General features: G+C 38.8%; 1 protein-coding gene across 6 annotated transcripts in view; it reads right to left on the reverse strand.

Moving 5' to 3' along the window:
- taf1 (TAF1 RNA polymerase II, TATA box binding protein (TBP)-associated factor) overlaps positions 1–20,462 on the reverse strand; it is a 66,111-nt gene that overhangs the window by 3,266 nt on the left and 42,383 nt on the right. For 5 of the 6 annotated variants that reach the window (XM_057820896.1, XM_057820899.1, XM_057820897.1 and 2 more), the window contains 13 exons: positions 18,527–18,625; positions 18,275–18,452; positions 18,118–18,185; positions 17,930–18,052; positions 13,744–13,836; positions 13,469–13,553; positions 10,185–10,252; positions 9,974–10,087; positions 7,460–7,549; positions 7,123–7,227; positions 6,874–6,969; positions 1,171–1,378; positions 921–1,095 (listed from right to left, as the gene is read on the reverse strand). In XM_057820896.1, the coding sequence (XP_057676879.1) occupies positions 921–1,095; positions 1,171–1,378; positions 6,874–6,969; positions 7,123–7,227; positions 7,460–7,549; positions 9,974–10,087; positions 10,185–10,252; positions 13,469–13,553; positions 13,744–13,836; positions 17,930–18,052; positions 18,118–18,185; positions 18,275–18,452; positions 18,527–18,625 (1,502 nt within the window). The remainder of the gene's footprint in view (positions 1–920; positions 1,096–1,170; positions 1,379–6,873; positions 6,970–7,122; positions 7,228–7,459; positions 7,550–9,973; positions 10,088–10,184; positions 10,253–13,468; positions 13,554–13,743; positions 13,837–17,929; positions 18,053–18,117; positions 18,186–18,274; positions 18,453–18,526; positions 18,626–20,462) is intronic. The other variant, XM_057820900.1, reaches the window with a different exon arrangement.

The following is a 20,462-nucleotide window of genomic DNA, read 5'->3' on the forward strand; positions in this document are numbered from 1 at the left end:
CTAAAGCTGTTAAAGCATTCCTTGGAGAAAGACTCATCCAGTCAATGTCATAGCCTGCAAATAGCCCAGATCTCAACCCTATTGAAAACCTGTGGTGGAAATTGAAAAAAATGGTCCACAGCAAGGCTCCGACCTGCAAGGATGATCTGGAAACTGCAATCACAGAGAGTTGGCACCAAATTGATGAAGAATACTCATCCATCCATGCCTCAGAGACTGCAAGCTGTCATAAAAGCCAGAGGTGGTGCTACTAAATACTAGAGATGTGTTTTGATTGTTATTTCTTTGTTTCTCATGATTCTATTTTTTTTCACTGCACTGTACTCGATGTGACGCGGGACATCGATGGAAAGCAACTTCAGAACGAGCGTGTAGCAGCAATGAAGGACATTTATTTTATTTTCCTTCATTTAATAATTGATATATTTCTTTGATACCTCAAAACAATTCAAAAGCACGGACATGTTGGCTGTGAGCCAGTTGTGTTAGCTCGCCGTGTTTTCATCACGTCAACAAAAGAGGACAAAGGTTCTTCACACTTTTCAGTGGTAAACTTTCGGCCTTTTAACCGAAAAGCGAAAATGCCATTTTAGCTATTGTCGGCCGAAGGTTTCGGCACCAAATTTTCTGTCAGATCACTAGCTATAACCAGGTTGTTTGTGCGTTAAAAAAGTGTTTTTGCCAAGCAGAGACTAGGTGGAGGCTTGGTGTAATGGCGCTGCTCCCTAAAGGAACGCACGTAGACGTGTACAGATGCGTTTTTGCCCAGGATGTTCGACCCAAGTCTCTCTACTAAAGGTGAGAAAAAAATGCTTTTTGGGGCAGTCTCAGTTAAAATATCAGGTGCAGTAGAAAATAATTTTAAATCAACTTCAAAAATCCTGTATAGTCCCTTTAAACATATAGATAAGGCTCCTTACCTGACGTTACTGTCTTCCACGTGAGGCCCGTCATCGGCTCCGTCTGCTTCGTACGACATCATGCTTTCGTCCTGTTCCATGCCCATGCGCGCCGTTTCTTGTGCTCTCCTTGGAGGCGGAGGTCGCACATCAACTTCTCGCTCAGAGTCGCTACCGCTCTCTGAAAGATGAATGGCTGAAAGAAAAGGAGAAGAATGTTGGGTGTCTATAGTAAAGACTCTTGAATATCTTCCAGGATTATTTCACTAACAGGAGAATGGATTGTCGCCCTCCTCCTCGCTGGCGTCATCCTCTCCGTCGGACATGAGAAGGTCCTGATATAAGACGCTGGCGTGGGTGAGGGGGTTGGATCTTCGGTCATCTTCATCCTCTGGGCGGTTGTGCATGCGTCTGCGAGGTGGCAGCAGCATGTCCTCGTCGTCATCGTCATCCTCTAGATCGCCTTCGGCGTCCTCTGCCTGTAAAGAAGAGCACTGTCGTTGAACATACAAAAATAAGAATAATAATAAAGCAGTATGTTTTTTTTGTCAACAACGACTATAACGAAAATGTTTCGTCGACGAACAAATTTTTTCATGACGAGGACGAGACGATAACGAGCTAAAAATGTGTCTTGGGAGACAAAAACATAATGATACCAATGCCAGTTTCTGTCTGACAAGACGAAAATGCACCGTAGTTTCCATCACGTGTACACAATGTGTCAAATTTTACGTGTCATTAGCCTGCATTGTAGCAGTGTCTGGTCACTCATGTGAAGTGTTGCGCCCCACCCCCACTCACCCACTACTGTCCTCTCCCGTCTCCCCATTGCTTGTTTTGAGACACACACGGTAAGATTTGTCTTCTTATCTTGGCAAGAGAGAATGCTATGTCGCTTTAGCCTTTAAAGGTCTGTGCTGAGTGATCATCACACACCAAATGTAACAAGTAGCGTTAGCATAGCATTCGCGTGAGCATTAGGCTATGGCTGCAATATGTGCTCGTCTGTCAATGTTCATTTGAAATAGTTGGAAACCTTATATTTTGGAGTGAAACTTTCAAACTTTACAGAGGAAAATATTGAGTAAACTTCAACTAAAACTAGACGAAGACAAACACATTTTGAGACTAATACAACAATACTAATACTAAAGTATTATCGTCCAAAAGAATATGACAAACGTTAAAGGGCTGCCAAAAACACTGTAATAAAGACAAATTCAAATAAGTGTGGCCCCCATGTGAATTTTAACATGACAATGAAAAAATTAACATTGCGATATATATAAATATTGCCAAGGCACCACACTTTTTGCATTGGTTGCACTGATGGGCCTAACTTTTTTCTTAAGGTGCACCTGCACAAAATGTAGGCACACCCACATTTTTCATTACATCACCTTTATAGCCATACTTTTAATCACTCTCTTAAACATTCATATAATTCATACGGGTGAGTCCACTCATATTCACTCACGCTTTGACGCTCATGCTGCTGATACCAGCCTCTAGACAACGAAAATTGACAAAACGATGATTGCCACTTTCAATCGTAGAGCTACAGAGCCTCACTTGCCAGATCAAAGCGACAACCCTGTCAATCATCATTAACTTTAGGTAGCAACCAAGTCCAGCTGCCTGCTGACCAATAAAAGCAAGCGGTAGAGTGAGAGGCTGTATGAGCCGAAGCAGAAAACCATTTAATTTAAAAAAAATAAAATAAAAACCCAATCTTTTTTACCCAACTACGATCTCCTGAAAAATGGCGCGGCCGGTCCGATTTCCAATCACATGATCGGATCGAGACATCCCTAAACTTAGTTTGCTTTATTTTAAAAATTTCTTATGCCTTAACATAAAGTAGCTTAACTACAGAGCCCCTAAAAGGACATTAACAGAAATAAAATAAATTTAAGTAATCTGGTACGCACTAGAAAAAATCTGGTGTGCACCAGAAACAATCTGGTAAACATTAGCATAATATAGCTTTTAAGATAGCAGACTTTTGCTCTGCCAGTTTGCAACAATTGGCTTTTGTTGGAATTGGTGAACTTGCATAGCAAAAGTCTGTTAGCTTAAATGTTGAATAATGCCAATGTGTACAGCAATTGGCTAACTTGCATAGCAAAGGTCCGCTATCTTAAAAGGTATATAATGCTAATGTATACAACAATTAGCTAACTTGCATCGCTAAAGTTAAAGCTAGCTTAAATGCTGTATAATATAAATTAGCTAGCTATATAAAGTCAGCTAGCTTAAATGCTGTATAATGCTGATGTTTACAACAAATGCCTAACTTGCATAGCAAAAGTCTGCTTGTTTAAATGCTATATAATGCTAATGTTTACAACAATTGGTTAACTTGCTTAGCAAATGTCCACTAGCTTAAAAGCTATAAAATGCTAATGTTTCCAACAATTGGCTAACCTGCATTGCAAAAGTCCACTAGCTTAAAAGCTATATAATGCTAATGTTTACAACAATTGGCTAACTTGCATAGCAAAAGTCTGCTAGCTTAAATGCTTTTTAATGCTAATGTTTACAACAATTGGCTAACCTGCATTGCAAAAGTCTACTAGCTTAAAAGCTATATAATGCTAATGTTTACAACAATTGGCTAACTTGCATAGCAAAAGTCTGCTAGCTTAAATGCTTTATAATGCTAATGTTTACAACAATTGGCTAACTTGCATAGCAAAGGTCCGCTAGCTTAAAAGCTATATAATGCTAATGTTTACATCAATTGGCTAACTTCCATCGCAAAAGTCCGCAAGCTTAAAAGCTAGATAATGCTAATGTTTACAACAATTGCCTAACTTGCTTAGCAAAAGTCCACTAGCTTAAAAAGCCATATAATGCTCATGTTTACAACAACTGGCTAACCTGCTGAGCAAAAGTCCACTAGCTTAAATGCTTTATAATGCTAATGTTTACAACAACTGGCTAACCTGCATAGCAAAAGTCCCCTAGTTTAATTGCTATAAAATGCTAATGTTTACAACAATTGGCTAACTTGCATAGCAAAAGTCCGCTAGCTTACATGCTATATAATACTAATGTTTACCAGTTTGTTTTTAGTGCCCACCAGACACTATCTAGTGCAGGGATAGCCAACTTGGGTCCTCGAGGGCCCCTATCCAGCTTGTTTTCCATGTCTCCCTCCTTTAAAACACCTGAATCAAATGATCAGCTCATCAGTAAACTCTGCAGAAGCCTGATAATAATCCTGATTATTTGAGACAGCTGTGTTGGAGGAGGGAAACACGGAAACCAAGCTGGATAGGTGCCCTTGAGGACCGGAGTTGGCTACCCCTGATCTAGTGCGTACCAGATTATTTCTGGTGCGCACCAGATTTATTAAATTTATTTCATATCTGTCGATGTCCCTTTAGGGACTCCATACTTAACTCATCGACTGCCATTGACAGCGGAAAACGTCCAATCCATTTTGACTGGCAGAGATCATTCAATTGCTCCCAGGCCCCCAGTCAAATTGGATTGGACGTCAATCAATGTCAATGGCAGTGAAATATGAGCACTAAATGCCAGCCTTCCCAGTTGAAATGGATTTGATGTCTATAACTCAAAGACTTGTATGAGTTAAGGGCTAGAAGCAAGAAAATAATACAGCGGTATAAGGATATTGCTATATGTTGACTAGATTCCGAAATTTCTGATTCTTATTCGCGATTCGGCCGTGGAAGATTCGAGAACGATTCACAAATATCCAAATTCCGATTATTGAATTATACCAGGTAAAGCGGAAGTAAAACACAGTCTTTGGGACGCAATGAGGAACGGACCGAGAGTAAATATCATGTTCATCTCATGCCGCTAGATAAAAAAACAATCATACCTGACTGCGGCTGACAGCCGCTACAAACAACCAGTGTTGTTAATTTTACTTTTAAAAAGTAATTAATTACAGTTACAAATTACTTCTCCCAAAAAGTAATTGCGTTAGTAACTCAGTTACCTGAATGTAAGAGTAATTAGTTACTTGGCAAAGTAACTAGTGATTTTTTTTTTTTTTCTCAAAAAAAAAAAAAAAAAACACACAGGTCACACAATGTGAAGCTTAAAGTGTTTGGGGGACAATTGGCCCTAGCCCAATTCTTTACCCTCCACTTAACTAGACACAAGGGTATTGCGATAACTAGCTAGTAACCTTTGCTATGTGTGGAAGTCATTTAAAGTTGTGAATCAATCGTTAAAGTTGTTAAAATTTCTCCCGTTATTGCATTAGTTCCCTTCTGTCTACTTTAAACATGTGTAAGTTTTAAAACTGTTTCATCATTTAAAGATAGATTTAAGTTAAGATTTTGCCGATTTAGGAGCATTTTAGATTTTAAAAAATTACTTAGGTTCGCTAGGAAGGATCTCTACATCAGGGCCTTCCTGAGAGGTCTACTGCTTTAAGATGGCGGCTGTTTACAAACGCATGTAGTCCTTAAAACATGTTGGCAGTGCAGCAGTGTCTGTCATTTGCATCTAGTTCTATAATATGATATCTACCGTGTCATGTGGGCGTAGTTTGTCGGCTATGGCTGCAGTCAGTTATTATCGGAGCCACCTAGCATCGCGGTTGCAGCGGCGTCTTCCCCACTCCTGCTCTGCTCTCGTCCCCGTGAGTCCGTTTCTCTCAGACTTTTTTTTATTCAACCAACTTAGTAACGCATAGTAACGCACGCCTTTCCCGCCTCAGTAACGGTAACGGCGTTGCCAAGATGAGAAAAGTAATTAATTAGATTACTCATTACTGAAAAAAATAACGCCGTTAGTAACGCCGTTATATTGTAACGCCGTTATTAACAACACTGCAAACAACGCCCAGTTGCTAGTTGCTACAAACCTACGGCTACAGTAGATATCATATATATGTAGAACTAGATGCAAAATGACAGACGACGTCGGTGTTACAACATGTATTATTGAACAGAGATGCGAAATGACAGACTTTCCGGCGTAAGTGAACAGCCGCCATCTTAAAGCAGTAGACCTCTCTAAAAGGCTCTGTTGTAGCGAACCTAATTAACTTTTTATCTAAAATACTCCTAAATCGGCAGAATCTTGTCTTGAATCTATCTTTAAATGATGAAATAGTTTTAAAACGTTGACAAAATTAGACGGAAGGGAAATTATGGAATAACGGGTGCAATTTTAACAACTGTAACAGTTGATTCACAACATTAAATGTATTGAATGTAGTTTAAAGCTGCTGATACAGAAGTGGAATTTTTTTATTTACTGTTATTTTTGTATATTTTTTTACTGTTATATGTTAACTTGATACTGAAATAGTAGTTTGGTTTAGTCTGAGAGGATTTTTGAACAATTTTGGAAGTAATGTACAAAACATTAAAAAAAAAAAAAAAAAACAGAGGGGAGTGCATCAATGATCATTTTATAATCGAATCGGAGCCTCTGAATCGTAATCGTAATCGAATCGTTAGGTGCCCAAAGATTCCCAGCTCTAATGTCGACACTACTGAAACAAACTTCGAAGAATAATAGATAAATGTCCAGCGACTGCAAAAATTACAACTAGTTATTTATGTGCATCACATCGAATTAAATGTTTAACTTTATTGATGTAAAACAAATTACTGAATTGTCCCTACATTGATTAGAAACAATGGAGATGCACTGTTTAAGTATCTATCGCCACCTAGTGTTAAATATGAGAAGTGCAACAGAATATAAACTGAATTGACGCTTCTTTTGTGGGCCACATTCAATGATATTTTCCCACTGGCTTGGCCCTCGAGCCATAGTTTGGACACTCCTACTATAACCTGTAGGCATAGCTTGGAAGGCTAACTAAACGCTGTCGTCTTTTGCATGTTGTCAGCACTTCAAAAATATTAAACGGACCAGTATTTGGGGTGGAGAAAAATCATGAAAATGGGTTTATTGGGGCATTAGCATGATGAACATATGTTGTGCTAACGTTACTAATTATGGTACTTACAGGAGCAGGTGTTTTGGGTTTGCCGTCATCTTCCTCCTCAAAGCCTTCAATATCCACATCTGATTCTTCTTCCCTGAGCCTTCTCCCGTGGCGACCCTGAGGAGCAGAGCGTGTGTAAGAGCTAAAAAGTCTGATCTTAACATACATACCAGTGAGAATATCCAAGGAACGCACACTATTCTCAGTAACTCAACGAGCACTACAATCAAGAGGAAGGACTGGCCAGAGATGGAACAAGCCTCTCCATACCTGCCCCCCTCTCTTCTCGGAAGCAACCACTAGAGGTCCGTCAGAGAAAAGGCCAGCTGGCGCCCTGGCCAGGCCCGAAGCACCGCTATCAAACAGATCAGCAGGCTGGCCGACACAAATAGTGGCACAAAGCGTGAAGGAAAATCACACGAGGAAGGAAGAAAGGAAGAACTACACATGACAGTAAAACATCAAATGATCAAGGAGAAGAGCTTGGGAAGGAGGAGATGTTAGTAACAGGGTGGAAATACTTAAGTTAGGATGCTGGATAAGATGCTAGTGAGATTCACATGGATTTGGCACAACTTCCTGAACGGCCACCAGGCTATCGTCATACCTGGGCTATGTAGGGCGAAGATGTGGCGAGCCTCTGCAAGTCCATGAATGAGCCTTTACCTGCGGAGATGTCCTTATCGAGCTCATCATACTGCATGCAAAAACGAGAGAGGGGACTAGTAGATTATCAAAGATTTTGTTGAAACATATTCATAGCCTGAAAACATTTTGAATTCACTGACCCATAGTAAACTAAGTGCTGTTTTTAACGCACTTACTGCCTTTCTACTACCTGTGTCTAGACATGTGCCGGTTACCGGTTACACGGTTTACCGTGGTGCGAAAACGTCGCGGTTTCAAAACCACTAAAATTTTCCGTCATACCTTAGTACGGTATTCGCTATTTTTCATGTGCCAAAATGCAGCAGAAGTGGCTTGGTGCGGCAGCGCTCACCCTTCCCCTGTTTGTTGCAGTGAGTGTCAGTGACGCTATTCTGCTTAACAACCAGCAAACCCAAAAACACACCCTCCAAACACAAAGCGTACTTTTCTTCAATTTATTGAGCTCTCAAATCGTGGTGAAATATACAAATGAAAACATTTAAAACGTTGTACAATTCGATTTTTCCACGTGTGATTAGGTTCAACAGGATAGCAGTAGCACCATTAAAAAGTTCGCCAAAAACAAAACACACATTTTCCTTTCAAATTCAATATACAAACTAGAGCTGTCCCAACTAGTCGACATAGTCGACGTCATCGATGATGTAAATCCGTCGACGAGCACAACATCCCGTCGACAGTTAATGAAGGGTTAAAAATATATATGCGTGGAAAGTTAGAATGTCGGATGCTGTTTGCAAGCGGGGAAAGCAGCACAAAGCCAAAAAAAGCGCACCAGAGTGTCCAAAACATTGACTTATTTCAAAGAAACAAAGGAGAGTACACTCTTATGTCCTGTCTCTTAAATGCCAAGCTTGGCTGCACGTCGGCCGTGAATAAACACCTCAAGTGCCTTGACGCAGTTTGTAATTTTTTTTTCTTCATTTTTTGTACACCAGAGGGTGCTGTCGCCTTACTAAATAATAATGTTTCATTGACAATGGGCCTATAAGTGCTATTAGTATTGTTCTTAATGCTAATTGAAAGGTATATTTTATGGCATAGAAAATTATATAAGGTTAAAAGGTCATAAATATATACAGTATATACAGTGATTGCACTCAAGGGAGAGATTGTCAATGATAAGGTAATAAATTAAGGTAAAGGCAAATCATATAGGCAATTCATTGATATATAAATAAGGTTTAAAAGGAAAAAGGTGAAAAGTTTTTGTTAATTTCTAATTGTGTTGCTTTATTGGTGTGCACCGTAGCTCTTACAGTGTGTTTACATCAAGGATGGAATAAAAGTTGTAAACCATCAGTTTAAGAGACCATCTTTTCAATCGGGATGCTACACTAGTTAATTCTATTAGCATTTGAACTCATTGTTTATTTGTGATTTATTATTGTTATTTACGTGTTTATTTGTATTTTAATAAATAATTTGAGTGTTCCAATATGTTTTTGTGAATTGATAAGTGTGATTTATTATTGTTATTTACGTGTTTATTTGTATTTTAATAAATAATTTGAGTGTTCCAATATGTTTTTGTGAATTGATAAGCGTCAACAAAAATTTCATTGCTAAATCAGTAAAAAAAATAAATAAATAAAAAAAATTTTTCATTATTAGATTAGTCGACTAATCGTAAAAATAGTCGGCTGACTAATCGGGAGAAAATTAGTCGTTTGGGACAGCCCTAATACAAACTAACTAAAACTTACAAAGACGAATGTTAGGCTAGGCTAGGCTAAGCTAGGAGAGCAGCTTCGTCGAGTTTTTATGTCTCTCAGCCGCTGAGTGAGAAACAAGCTTGAATGAAGGGGGAAAGAAAAAAGATCGCGTCAAAGATCGCTAATTGAGAAAGGAGGTCTCACCCCTCACTTTTTTTTTTTTTAGATGAAACCTTTCCTCAACAATATTTACATTTGAACTAATTTATAAAACTAACTTATACATTTTTAACTGACTTATTACCTTATGAATTCGTTGTTCTTTTTAACACAAAGGCATGGCATCATGTAGACCAGAGTTGACACAGTGGCTGAAAATGGCAAAACTTCACTTGAGCCCCCCCCCCTCAAAAAAGTCATACAGTATATATTTTTATTTAGAAGTGTTTTTACTTTTTTATAGCAATTATTTTGTTCTTACTCTAATATTGAGCAACTTGAGCTGTGGCTGTGGGTATAGTCTAGGTTCTATTTATTTTAATTAAAATATTTGTTGTTTTTTGTTAATTTAGCTATTTTCACATTATATTCTTGTTCCAATTTGCAAATATGTTTTGAAAAAAAATCCTGTAAAATGGAAAAAAAAATTGTTTTCTTTCTTTCTTTCTTTTTTTTTTTTTAAACCCATACATCTCAAAATTTTGGAGCTATAATTGCAATACCGTGATACCGTGAAACCGCGGTATTTTTGCTCACGGTTATCGTACCGTCAAAATCTCATACCGGCACATGCCTACCTGTGTCATGTATGATCCGTGAGCCAATTCCAGACTTTCAAAGTCTGCGGCATCTAGAGCTGCCTCTTTGGCTGTAGAGATGTCTTTCTCCAACTGGGTCAGATGTTCATCATACTGAAGGCACAAGAAATTATTATAGGATTAAGACATATTTTGCTTTGCATCCTACAAATTGAGACTAAACTTTGACACAAAATACATTTCAGCATACCTCATCCAAAGTCTGTCTGCACACACTTATGATATCAAGTGCTGTCTTGGTGTACGGACTGTCACGACCTTTGAAAGACGCACAAAAGCAGTGATTATACCACAATGTAAAAAAACAAAACAAAACAAAAAAAAAAACTACAAAACTTTGTAGTCAAGTTATACTTAAAATTTTAAGTACACAAGCCGAAACCCTAAACCGGGGGTCTGCAGCCCGCAGCTGTAGATCCGCATGAAGCTGTTCAGCGCTCCATTTGGCTCCATGGCGCTTTTTCAAAATTACAGTGGTATGAAAAAGTATCTGAATGTTTTTGGAACGTCTCACATTTTTGCATAAAATCACCATCAAGTGTGATCTGATATTTGTCACAATCACACAGATGAAAAAAAACAGCGTCTGCTTTCACAAAAACCTGCCAAACATTCATACGTTTTGATATTTTAATGAGGATAGTATGTAAACAATGACAGAAGGGGAAAAATAAGTAAGTGACGCCCCCCCCCACCCTCATTTGGCATTAATAACTTCAACCAGACGCTTCCTGTAGCTACAGTCTGGCACATCTCTCCATTTGTAGACAACTTCTCTAACTGTCGATTGATGAACATCCAGACTTTTAGAGATGGTTTTGTATCCTTTCCCAGCTTTATACAAATCAAAAATCCTTGATAGCAAGTCTTCAGCTTTTTTTACCGAGCCATGATTCATATCAGACAATGCTTCTCATCAAGACAATTCTTAACAGGTGTGTGTTTTATCGTGGACAGGGCAGCTTTTAACCACTAATCAGTGATTGGGCACACGCCTAACTTAAATTGTTTGGTAAAAATTGGTTTCAATTGCTCTTTAAGTCTCCTTAGGCAGCGGGTTCACTTCCTTATTTTTTCCCCTTCTGCTATTGTTTGCATACTCTCCTCATTAAAATATGAAAACCTATAAATGTTGGGGTGGTTTTAGTTAAAGCAGACACTGTATTTTCATCTGTGTGATTTTAACAAAGATCAGATCACATTTGATGTTTTTATGCAGAAATGTGAGAAATTCCAAAAGGTTCAGATACTTTTTCATACCACTGTATTTCCCCAAAAAACATTGAACACTACTCTAATTAAACAAGTCCTTGAAGCAAAGTACAACAAAAGAACAAGAGGCTAACTTGCTTGGCAAAAGTCCGCTAGCTTAAAATGCTATAAAAAGAAATGCTCTTTACCGTGCAACCACATATTCCTACAAGAAAAACTGCTAAATAAACCTCTAAACTAAACTAGATATGCATAAACAATCATGTTAACTCAAACAAAAACTTACAATCTTATGTTGGTCTTAACAGGGAGCAGTTGGATCCAGCAATGTTAGATGAGTTATGTCATATTCACTGTGGCCACTAGAGGGCATTGTATCCACCCGGCTCAATAAAACTGAATGCAAACACTTTCAAAACTAACCATTACAGCGCCACTCTAATTAAACAGATCCTCGAAGCAGCATAATTTGATTATTTTTTTCTTCTAATCGAATTACTCAAGTTAATCGATGAATCGTTGCAGCACTATAATCATCCTAGCGACACTTGCTTTGTTACAACTAGCAAAAAAAAAAAAAAAAAAAAAAAAGAGCTACCATGGCTACCGAGCCATGATGCATATCAGACAATCCTTCTCATCAAGACAATTCTTACCAGGTGTGTGTTTTATAGTGGGCAGGGCAGCTTTAACCACTCATCAGTGATTGGTCACACACCTGACTTAAATTGTTTGGTAAAAATTGGTTTCAATTGCTCTTTAAGTCTCCTTAGGCAGCGGGTTCACTTCCTTATTTTTCCCCTTCTTTTATTGTTTGCATACAATCCTCATTAAAATACGAAAACCTATAAATGTTTGGTGGTTTTAGTTAAAGCAGACACTGCTTTTTCATCTGTGTGATTTTGACAAAGATCAGATTACATTTGATGGTGGTTTTATGCAGAAATGCGAGAAATTCCAAAAAGTTCAGGTACTTTTTCATACTATTAATTAAAAATGGGAAAAGATGGGGGAGGGAAATATATTTTTTGTTTTAATATGGTTTTTGTAGGTGGACAACAAACATGGTTCTAATTCATTAATATTGTAATCAAGTTAAACTTGAGGCGGCTCAAAGGTTCATTATGTATTGTAGCCAATTCATAATAATATTATAGCTAATAATTAGGGTTGTTCCGATCATGTTTTTTCACTCCCGATCAGATCGTTTTAGTTTGAGTATCTGCCGATCCCAATATTTCCCGATCCGATTGCTTTTTTTTTGCTCCCGATTCAATTCCAATCATTCCCGATCATTTTTCCCGATCATAAACATTTTGGCAATGCATTCAGAAAAAAATGAATACAACTCGGACGAATATATACATTCAACATACAGTACATAAGTACTGTATTTGTTTATTATGACAATAAATCCTCAAGATGCCATTTACATTATTAACATTCTTTCTGTGAGAGGGATCCACGGATAGAAAGACTTGTAATTCTTAAAGGATAAATGTGACTTTGTATATTGTGACTAAATATTGCCATCTAGTGTATTTGTTGAGCTTTCAGTAAATGATACTGTAGCCATTTAACTGTTCTGCCCAAATGCATGATGGGAAGTGCAACTATGACTGTGCGCAGTGGTACCAATTGATATATCTTCTCTGCGTTAGGAAATAACATCGGGTGTTAAGAAAAAGATCAATTACTACCTTTCTTCCCCAAATTGCTTCCCATTATGTTTCTAATCGTAGGAAGAGGGATTGTAAGGCCTTAGGCAATTAAAAAAAGGCTCCAAAGGCTGCCAAAATTCACTCTACTCATTTTACGCTGCCTTTTAGCTCTATATATAGGTAAAACCACGCCATTACAGATTGAACGCGACAATGCGTGAGTGGGTCGTGCAGTGCATGCGTTAATTGCGTTAAATATTTTAACGTGATAAAATGTAATAAAAAATTAATTACCGCCGTTAACGGGATAAATTTGATAACCCTACCTTAAGCCTAAACTAAAGACTCTGGATGAGTTTAACATATTATGTCTGTAACGTTAAATACAAGTAGAAACGATTTAATTAAAAAATATATATAAATATTAAAAAAAGGCATGTCCGTTATTTTTTTGCCGATTCCGATACTTTGAGTTAACTCAAATTATTGCAGTAATGTTCAGTTCGAATAACTTAAATCCATTTTTTTGAGTTAAATTTTTTTTTTTTTTTTTAACAGTGCATTTTCTATTGAACAAGACGGCAAGAAAAATGCTTTTTACCGTTGTACTTGATGCTGTTTGTGTGGATGAGAGTAACATCTGAGAGGAAGGTTTCTCTGTTCTGGTACTTGTGCTTGGAGATGTTCTGTTAAGTTTGAAGAGAAAATGATACATTAAGTCTTTGGATGCCATTGATGACGATAGACATCCAATCAATCCCTCTCAGAATAAATGGATTGGGCGTCTATTGCTGTAAAATTGTGTCTATTTTTTTCTAAATAGAAATGTTATTCTTTTACTAACTACCACAACACACACAAATATTTATGCTTTACCTTTCGAATAGTCTCCAAGTCCATCGGGTCGACTATCACTTTGTAATAATCAGGCACAAACTTTTTGTTGACAGGATGGTGGAAAGGCCATGACTACAAAGAAAATAGGAAATGAGATGATCAATTATTAAACAATGTTAATTAAAGAAGTGTAGTAGTAATGCGTTAAATTTACTCCATTATATTGACTTGAGTCACTTTTGGAAACAAAGGACTTCTCAGAGTAGTTTTACCATGCTATACTTTTTAATTGAGCTACTCTTACTCCGCTACTTTGGGCTAAACTAGAGTCGTTACATTTTTCCTCTTCATTCTACATATTAGATTCGACTTTATTTTTGCAAGAGATGCCAATAACCACACGACTCCATGATACCAATTGGACGGAACAATAGTCACATGACCACAAACACGCTTGCAGTCGGAAGTCATATGATCACAGTGGCCTGTTCAATCACACGGCGTCTTCAAAGCGCCCTAAAATTATAACTATTTAACATAGTCAACTAGACCAGAGGTCCCTAACGATCGGGCTGCGGACCGGTACTGGTCCGTGGCGCATTTGGTACCGGGCCGCGCAGAAATAATAATTTATTAACGACTGCATTCTGGCCGATTGACTTTGGCCTGTGCCCCTTAACACACCAATATCCCTGTCTACTCTAGATCTACAACTACAGGATAGGAGGTCGTCATAGAAATGCATTGATTGGACTGTTGGCAGTACATCTTGATTTGTATATCTATGTGTGCTTGGCCTCGATAATAACGTATGACGTAGGTCCTTGCCCATCACATTTGTTCCCGGAAGTAATTGGCCCCAAACTAGAATGACTGAAAAACGGAAGTCTTTGGACAAAAGGGAACCTGACGAGCCAGAAGATGAGCCTACAACCTCGAAGAAAACAAAATCTATGCTACTTCCCAATCACTAAAGACGCACGAACTGCGAAGGAGTGGATTTGTGACCCGTATGTGAATAAAACGAGGGATTCGAACATGTCTGTGCAACAGGAACATCAGCTTGTAGACACAAACACGTTTTTCTATGGCATGGCTCCCGAGGCGTGGCCTCCTCTCTGCCTGGGCCGCGGGAGTGGGGGGAGATCGGGGCTCCGGTCTCACGTCGCCCTGCGGCGGCTGCTCGGCATTCTCCTGCCTCCGCCTTCCCCTCTCTTCTCTAACTGGGTATCCGCCCAGTGCTCCGCCGCGGATCGCTGGCTGGGCGGCGGTGTATTGGCTGGATGTTGCCTGCTACGGCGGGGGACCCTGCCCTGGGCTTGGTGGGCCGCTGGGGGGCCCGTGGCGTGCATTGTCGGCGGCTCGTGACCCGGGTGGGCGGACGGTAGAGCTGGGAATCTTTGGGCACCTAACGATTCGATTACGATTACGATGCAGAGGCTCCGATTCGATTATAAAACGATTATTGATGCACCCCCCTCCTTTTTTTCCCCTTTTTTTTTTTTTTTTTAAAAATGTTTTGTACATTAGTTCCAAAATTGTTCAAAAATACTCTCAGGCTAAACCACACTACTATTTCAGTATCAAGTTAACATATAGCAGTAAACAAATATACAAAAAGGCTCCTTTCCTGGGCTGCGGGAGGAGGGATGGGCTGCGCTGCCCCCCCGCGGGCCTGCCCTCCCTCCCCGGGCTGGCTGGGTGGGGGCCGTGGCCCCGTGTCGGCGCCCGTGTGGCGTCTCCGATTGTCTGCGTGGCTGCTGCACGCCTGGCGGGGCACGCATGCGGCTGGATATTATTGGGTGCACTCGGGCGGGCAATGGGGCGGCGTAGGGTCGGTCGCCAACGGGCTAACACTCACAAGGCATTCACACGATTACTAGGTTCTAAATCACAGAGATGATTTGTGTACACTCTACCCCTTTCTATCACTTAGTTTATAGACTCCCCCCACCTTCTTCCCCCTTTCCTTGGTCAACAGGCCCCCCACATGGTGTCAACCGGAAATACATTTAGCTGACGATAGCACCAACATATTAGTAGTTAGAGTAGTTAGGCGTTCAATGTATTTCTTGTTGTTGTTTGTGTTTCTTCTCTTTCTTCACTTGTGTTTCTTTTGTTCTGTTACCCCATAACCCCTTCCTGTTCGCTGTTTTGTCGTAATAAATGAGGTATGTTGAATGATCACAAAGGGAGTATGTCAGACTCTCAATGTGAAACATCAAAACTGTTCAGACTACCACTACTTAGACTTCCATTCTCCGTGTCAAAAAGCTGAAAAGGACAGGTTAAAAAAAAGGAATATCAGCTTGTAGAGATCGCAAATCACGGCGACCTTAAACGTACATTTGAGACGACAACTCTACCGAGGTTCTTGTTTAAACTAATTTGGGAATATCCTGACATCGCTAGGAGAGCACTGAAAACTGCTACAATTTCCAACATCGTATCTTTGTGAATCGGGCTTCTCTCACTCTCCCATCTCGGGAGATTCAGCCACTGGGTGAGTTGTATTTTCCTTGCACTTAACACGACGGGGCTAAAAACAAATGTTATTCTATATTTGCTGTATTTTTCTTCAGTACATTGCCGGTGTTCTGACAAATTTGGCATGCGCGTAACATAAAAATGACTGCGAATGCAGCGATTCCAACATACATACTACAAACTTTCTTTAAAGAAAGGAATATTAACTTACGTTTGCCATGTTAGCGGCACAAAACAACTGCACGCAGCTCTCTCAGTTAACGACTTCGCCAGGTCGTTAAACATTAATTTACGCCATTTTCGTGTTGCACATGTATGTTTATGATGTAAATAGTTTTTTTTTAGCACCGTGGGATAACATTGAGAGTCCAACTGAATATAAAAGAGGGCTTTTTTCACCGGCAGAAAAGCTTTGGGAGCAAAATTTCATAAGGGTGCAAAATCTGACAACACCGGAAAACATCGCTCCGTGGTACAAAAAAGGTTGAGGACCCCTGAACTAGACTCAATAGCGCTGATTTCAACCTACTCCCAGTTTTTATTTGGTCATCGAAAACAGAGATATGATCATTTTTTTTATTTCATGGTAGGAAATATTTTTTTTAATCCACAAGAGGGCACTCATGCTCTTGGACGGGACAGGTGATGGTTCGTTTCTTTATTTCTAGTCGGAATTCGATTGTTTTTGTGTATATTTTTGGTCTAATATGGTTAATTGATATGTTATAGTAAACAATAATAATTACAGTTCAGATAGATAACGTTGTGCTAAGAAAAAAAATATATCATTGTTAAGAAAAAAAAAGTTATTCATTACTTGAGTCTTCTTTTGACTGAATAATTTTTTATTTGTACTTAAGACAATTTTTGGGATGACTACTTCTACTTTTGTAAAACTATTTTGAAGTAACACTACTCTTACTTGAGTCAATTTTTTTTAGCTCTTTCACAAATGAAGACCACCTTTTGATTCGAGGATGTGTCTCTGAAATTTCCCCAAATCAACAGGGAGTGGTGACCTGATAGATCTGTATCTACCACAGCAAAGCCCTATCGTAATTTCTCCAGAAATTGCAGTTTCTAGTACCGTTTAAAATTTATAAAAACAGAGAGGCATGTATCTCTATTTAAACTAGATGTCATTTGACATTTTTTTTTAAATAGAAAAGTGCAATAACTGTTGCAGCAACTGTTCATGTGCAAAACAGAACAAAAACCATTAAAAAAACACTTCACATTTTATAAAAAGTCCCGATCCGATACCGAAAAAAATCATTCGAAAAAAAAAAAAAGTTTTAAACATGTTACAGTTCCACTGAATTATTTCAAAACAAGAATAACATAGAAAAATACTTGTTTTTATTAAATGTTTCATTAAGTCAGTCCACTCAAATCCGCTCTAGCTGCTCACTTACACACAATGAGTTGCCAGAGCAACTGTTGAACAAGTTAAACGACGATTTGAAGTTTCGGCTTCCAGGCGTCTCTAGCAAGATCAAAGCTTAACGTCTGTCAATCATCGTTAACTTTAACAAGCAATCTTGAGCGCACTGTGGACCAAGAAAAGCAGCATGATCGGATCAGGACATCTCTTGTTTCTTAGGCTTGTGGCCGGCGCAGCACATTAGAAGTATCTAAAGTACTTACAAAAAAGTATCGGTACTCAGATGGTGACATAAAGGATCGCGATATATCGCCGGACAATATTTTTTCCCAGCTCTACAAAGAAAGAACTTACATCAGGAACCACCATCATCTTCTGGGTCACAATGTTGTCCAGGATGAAGGAGAAAGCCACTTGATCGTCGTCGTCAAGCAAAGGATTGATGGCTTTTTCAAGTCGGACCAGTCTGTCCTCTTTCTGCGGAATGATTTTTCAAGTTTTAAAAGATGTGAAATAGAACAAAAAACAGTTGTCACACTTACTTCTTTTAGCTTTGTATCACACAAATCCAGCATTGACTGCGCAACTTGTGTGATTGGATGTTTTGCTCCTGAAAAACATAATCAAATATTACGATATATGTGGTTTAAAGCACTGCAGTGTTATGCTTCAAAATTTCCTATAGGTAAATTTCCGTACCATTGTATGTCGCGCTGTTCTTGTAAATAAGCTCGACAGCTTCACGGAACTCTTCCCTGGACGGGTACATTCTTTTGCGAACGTTCTCCCGCAGTGTTTGCAGGTCCATGGGCCGCGTGATTATCTTGTAGTAGTCCTTCACAACCTTGGCATTTACGGGCGTGTGGAAGGGATACGTCTGAAAGGAGGTTTTAATAGCGTGACATTTCAAAGAAAGGAAGGAATGACGAGAAGGCGGTCGGTGGCGCTTACGTTAGGGTGGTCGCGCATGTCGTTAATGATGCTCTCGAGCACGGAGGACAACGTCACCATAGGGTCAGTGCGTCGGCGGTGGATAGCCTTGTGTGGTTTCTACAAGAGTGTATAAAAATGGCAAACAGTTTATTTGACAGTCTGTTCATAAAACTTATATTTATGACATGACATTTGTGATGAGCATGAATGCATGCTTATGACAGATGTCACGATGTGTCATCTGGCAAATGATGTCACTTTTGAATGGATGTAAAACATGCCGACAAGATATAAATGCAGTTTTTGGTTCAAGTACAATCTTCAGTAACACTTTTACAGTGGGTTCATAAGACAGTTATAATTATGACATGACACTGTTATAAGCATTAATAAACGCTTATGACTGATGTCATGAAGTGTCAACTGTCAAATGAGGTCACTTTTGAATGCTTGTAAAAGATGAGGGCTGGATATAAATGCAATTTTTTGGTTTCAATACAAATTTCAGTAACACTTGTACATTGGGTTAATAAGACTTTCTTAATTATGTCATGACAACTGTCATGAGCATTATTGCATGCTTATGACGGATGTCATGAAGTGTCATTTGGCAAATGATGTCACTTTTGAATGGTGTAAAAGATGCGGACTGGACATAAAAGCATACAAATTTCAGTTACACTTAGACAGTGGGTTCATAAGACTGTCATAATTATTACATGACACTGTCGTGAGCATTAATGCATGCTTATGACAGATATCATGAAGTGTCATCTGGCAAATGATGTCACTTTTAAATGCATGTAAAAGATGCGGACTGGATATAAATATAGTTTTTGGTTCCAATACAAATTTGAGTAACACTTTGACAGTGGGTTCATAAGATTGTCATAAATATGACATGGGACTGTCATGGGCATTAATGCATGCTTATGACAGATGTCATGAAGTGTCACCTGGCAAATTATGTCACTTTTGAATGGATGTAAAAGATGCGGACTGGATATAAATACAATTTTTGGTTCCAATCCTTTTTTTAGTAACATTTTGACAGTGGGTTCATAAAACTGTCATATTTATGTCATGACAACTGTCATGAGTATTAATGCATGCTTATGACAGATGTTATGTAATGTCATCTGGCATATGATGTCACTTTTGAATGCATGTAAAAGATGCGGACAGGACATAAAGGCAGTTTTTACTTCCAAATACAAATTTCGGTAACACTTTGACAGTGGGTTCATTAGACCATCATAATTATGACATGACACTGTCATGAGCACTAATAAATGCTTATGACAGATGCCATGAAGTGTCATCCGGCAAATGATGTCACTTTTGAATGCATGTAAAAGATGCGGACTGGATATAAATGCAGTTTTTGGTTCCAATACAAATTTGAGTAACACTTTGATAGTGGGTTCATAAGACTGTCATAATTATGACATGACACTGTCATGAGCACTACTAAATGCTTATGACAGATGTCATGAAGTGTCATCAGGCAAATTACCGTAATTTTCAGACTATAAGGTGCGCCTGACTATAAGCCGCCACCCACCAAATATGACACGAAAACGGCATTTGTTAATAGATAAGCCGCAGCCGTCCTCACTGTATTATGGGATATTTACAAAAAAAGATATTAATCCGTAAGACTATTTGACAGCGGCATCGTAAAACTGTCATAAGGTCAAATGGACCACCATGAAGATTTGAACCAATTGGCTGCAACGTTTCATTGCTTCAAGAAGCTTCATTTGGCCATCAATGCTCCACCTGCTGTCAACACTGTTGTCCTCCAACGTGCCTCCTAGCATGCATTGCAGCGCTACAGATGTAAATAACAATTAAAATTCATGTTCTGTGCTAATTATTTTTTCAGTTACTGTCCCAGTTGTTTCATTAATTGCTAGTCATGGTATTTGGTAACACTTTATTTGACAGTGGC

The sequence above is a fragment of the Corythoichthys intestinalis genome, chromosome 18 (genome assembly GCF_030265065.1).
Source record: "Corythoichthys intestinalis isolate RoL2023-P3 chromosome 18, ASM3026506v1, whole genome shotgun sequence".
Lineage (NCBI taxonomy): Eukaryota > Metazoa > Chordata > Actinopteri > Syngnathiformes > Syngnathidae > Corythoichthys > Corythoichthys intestinalis.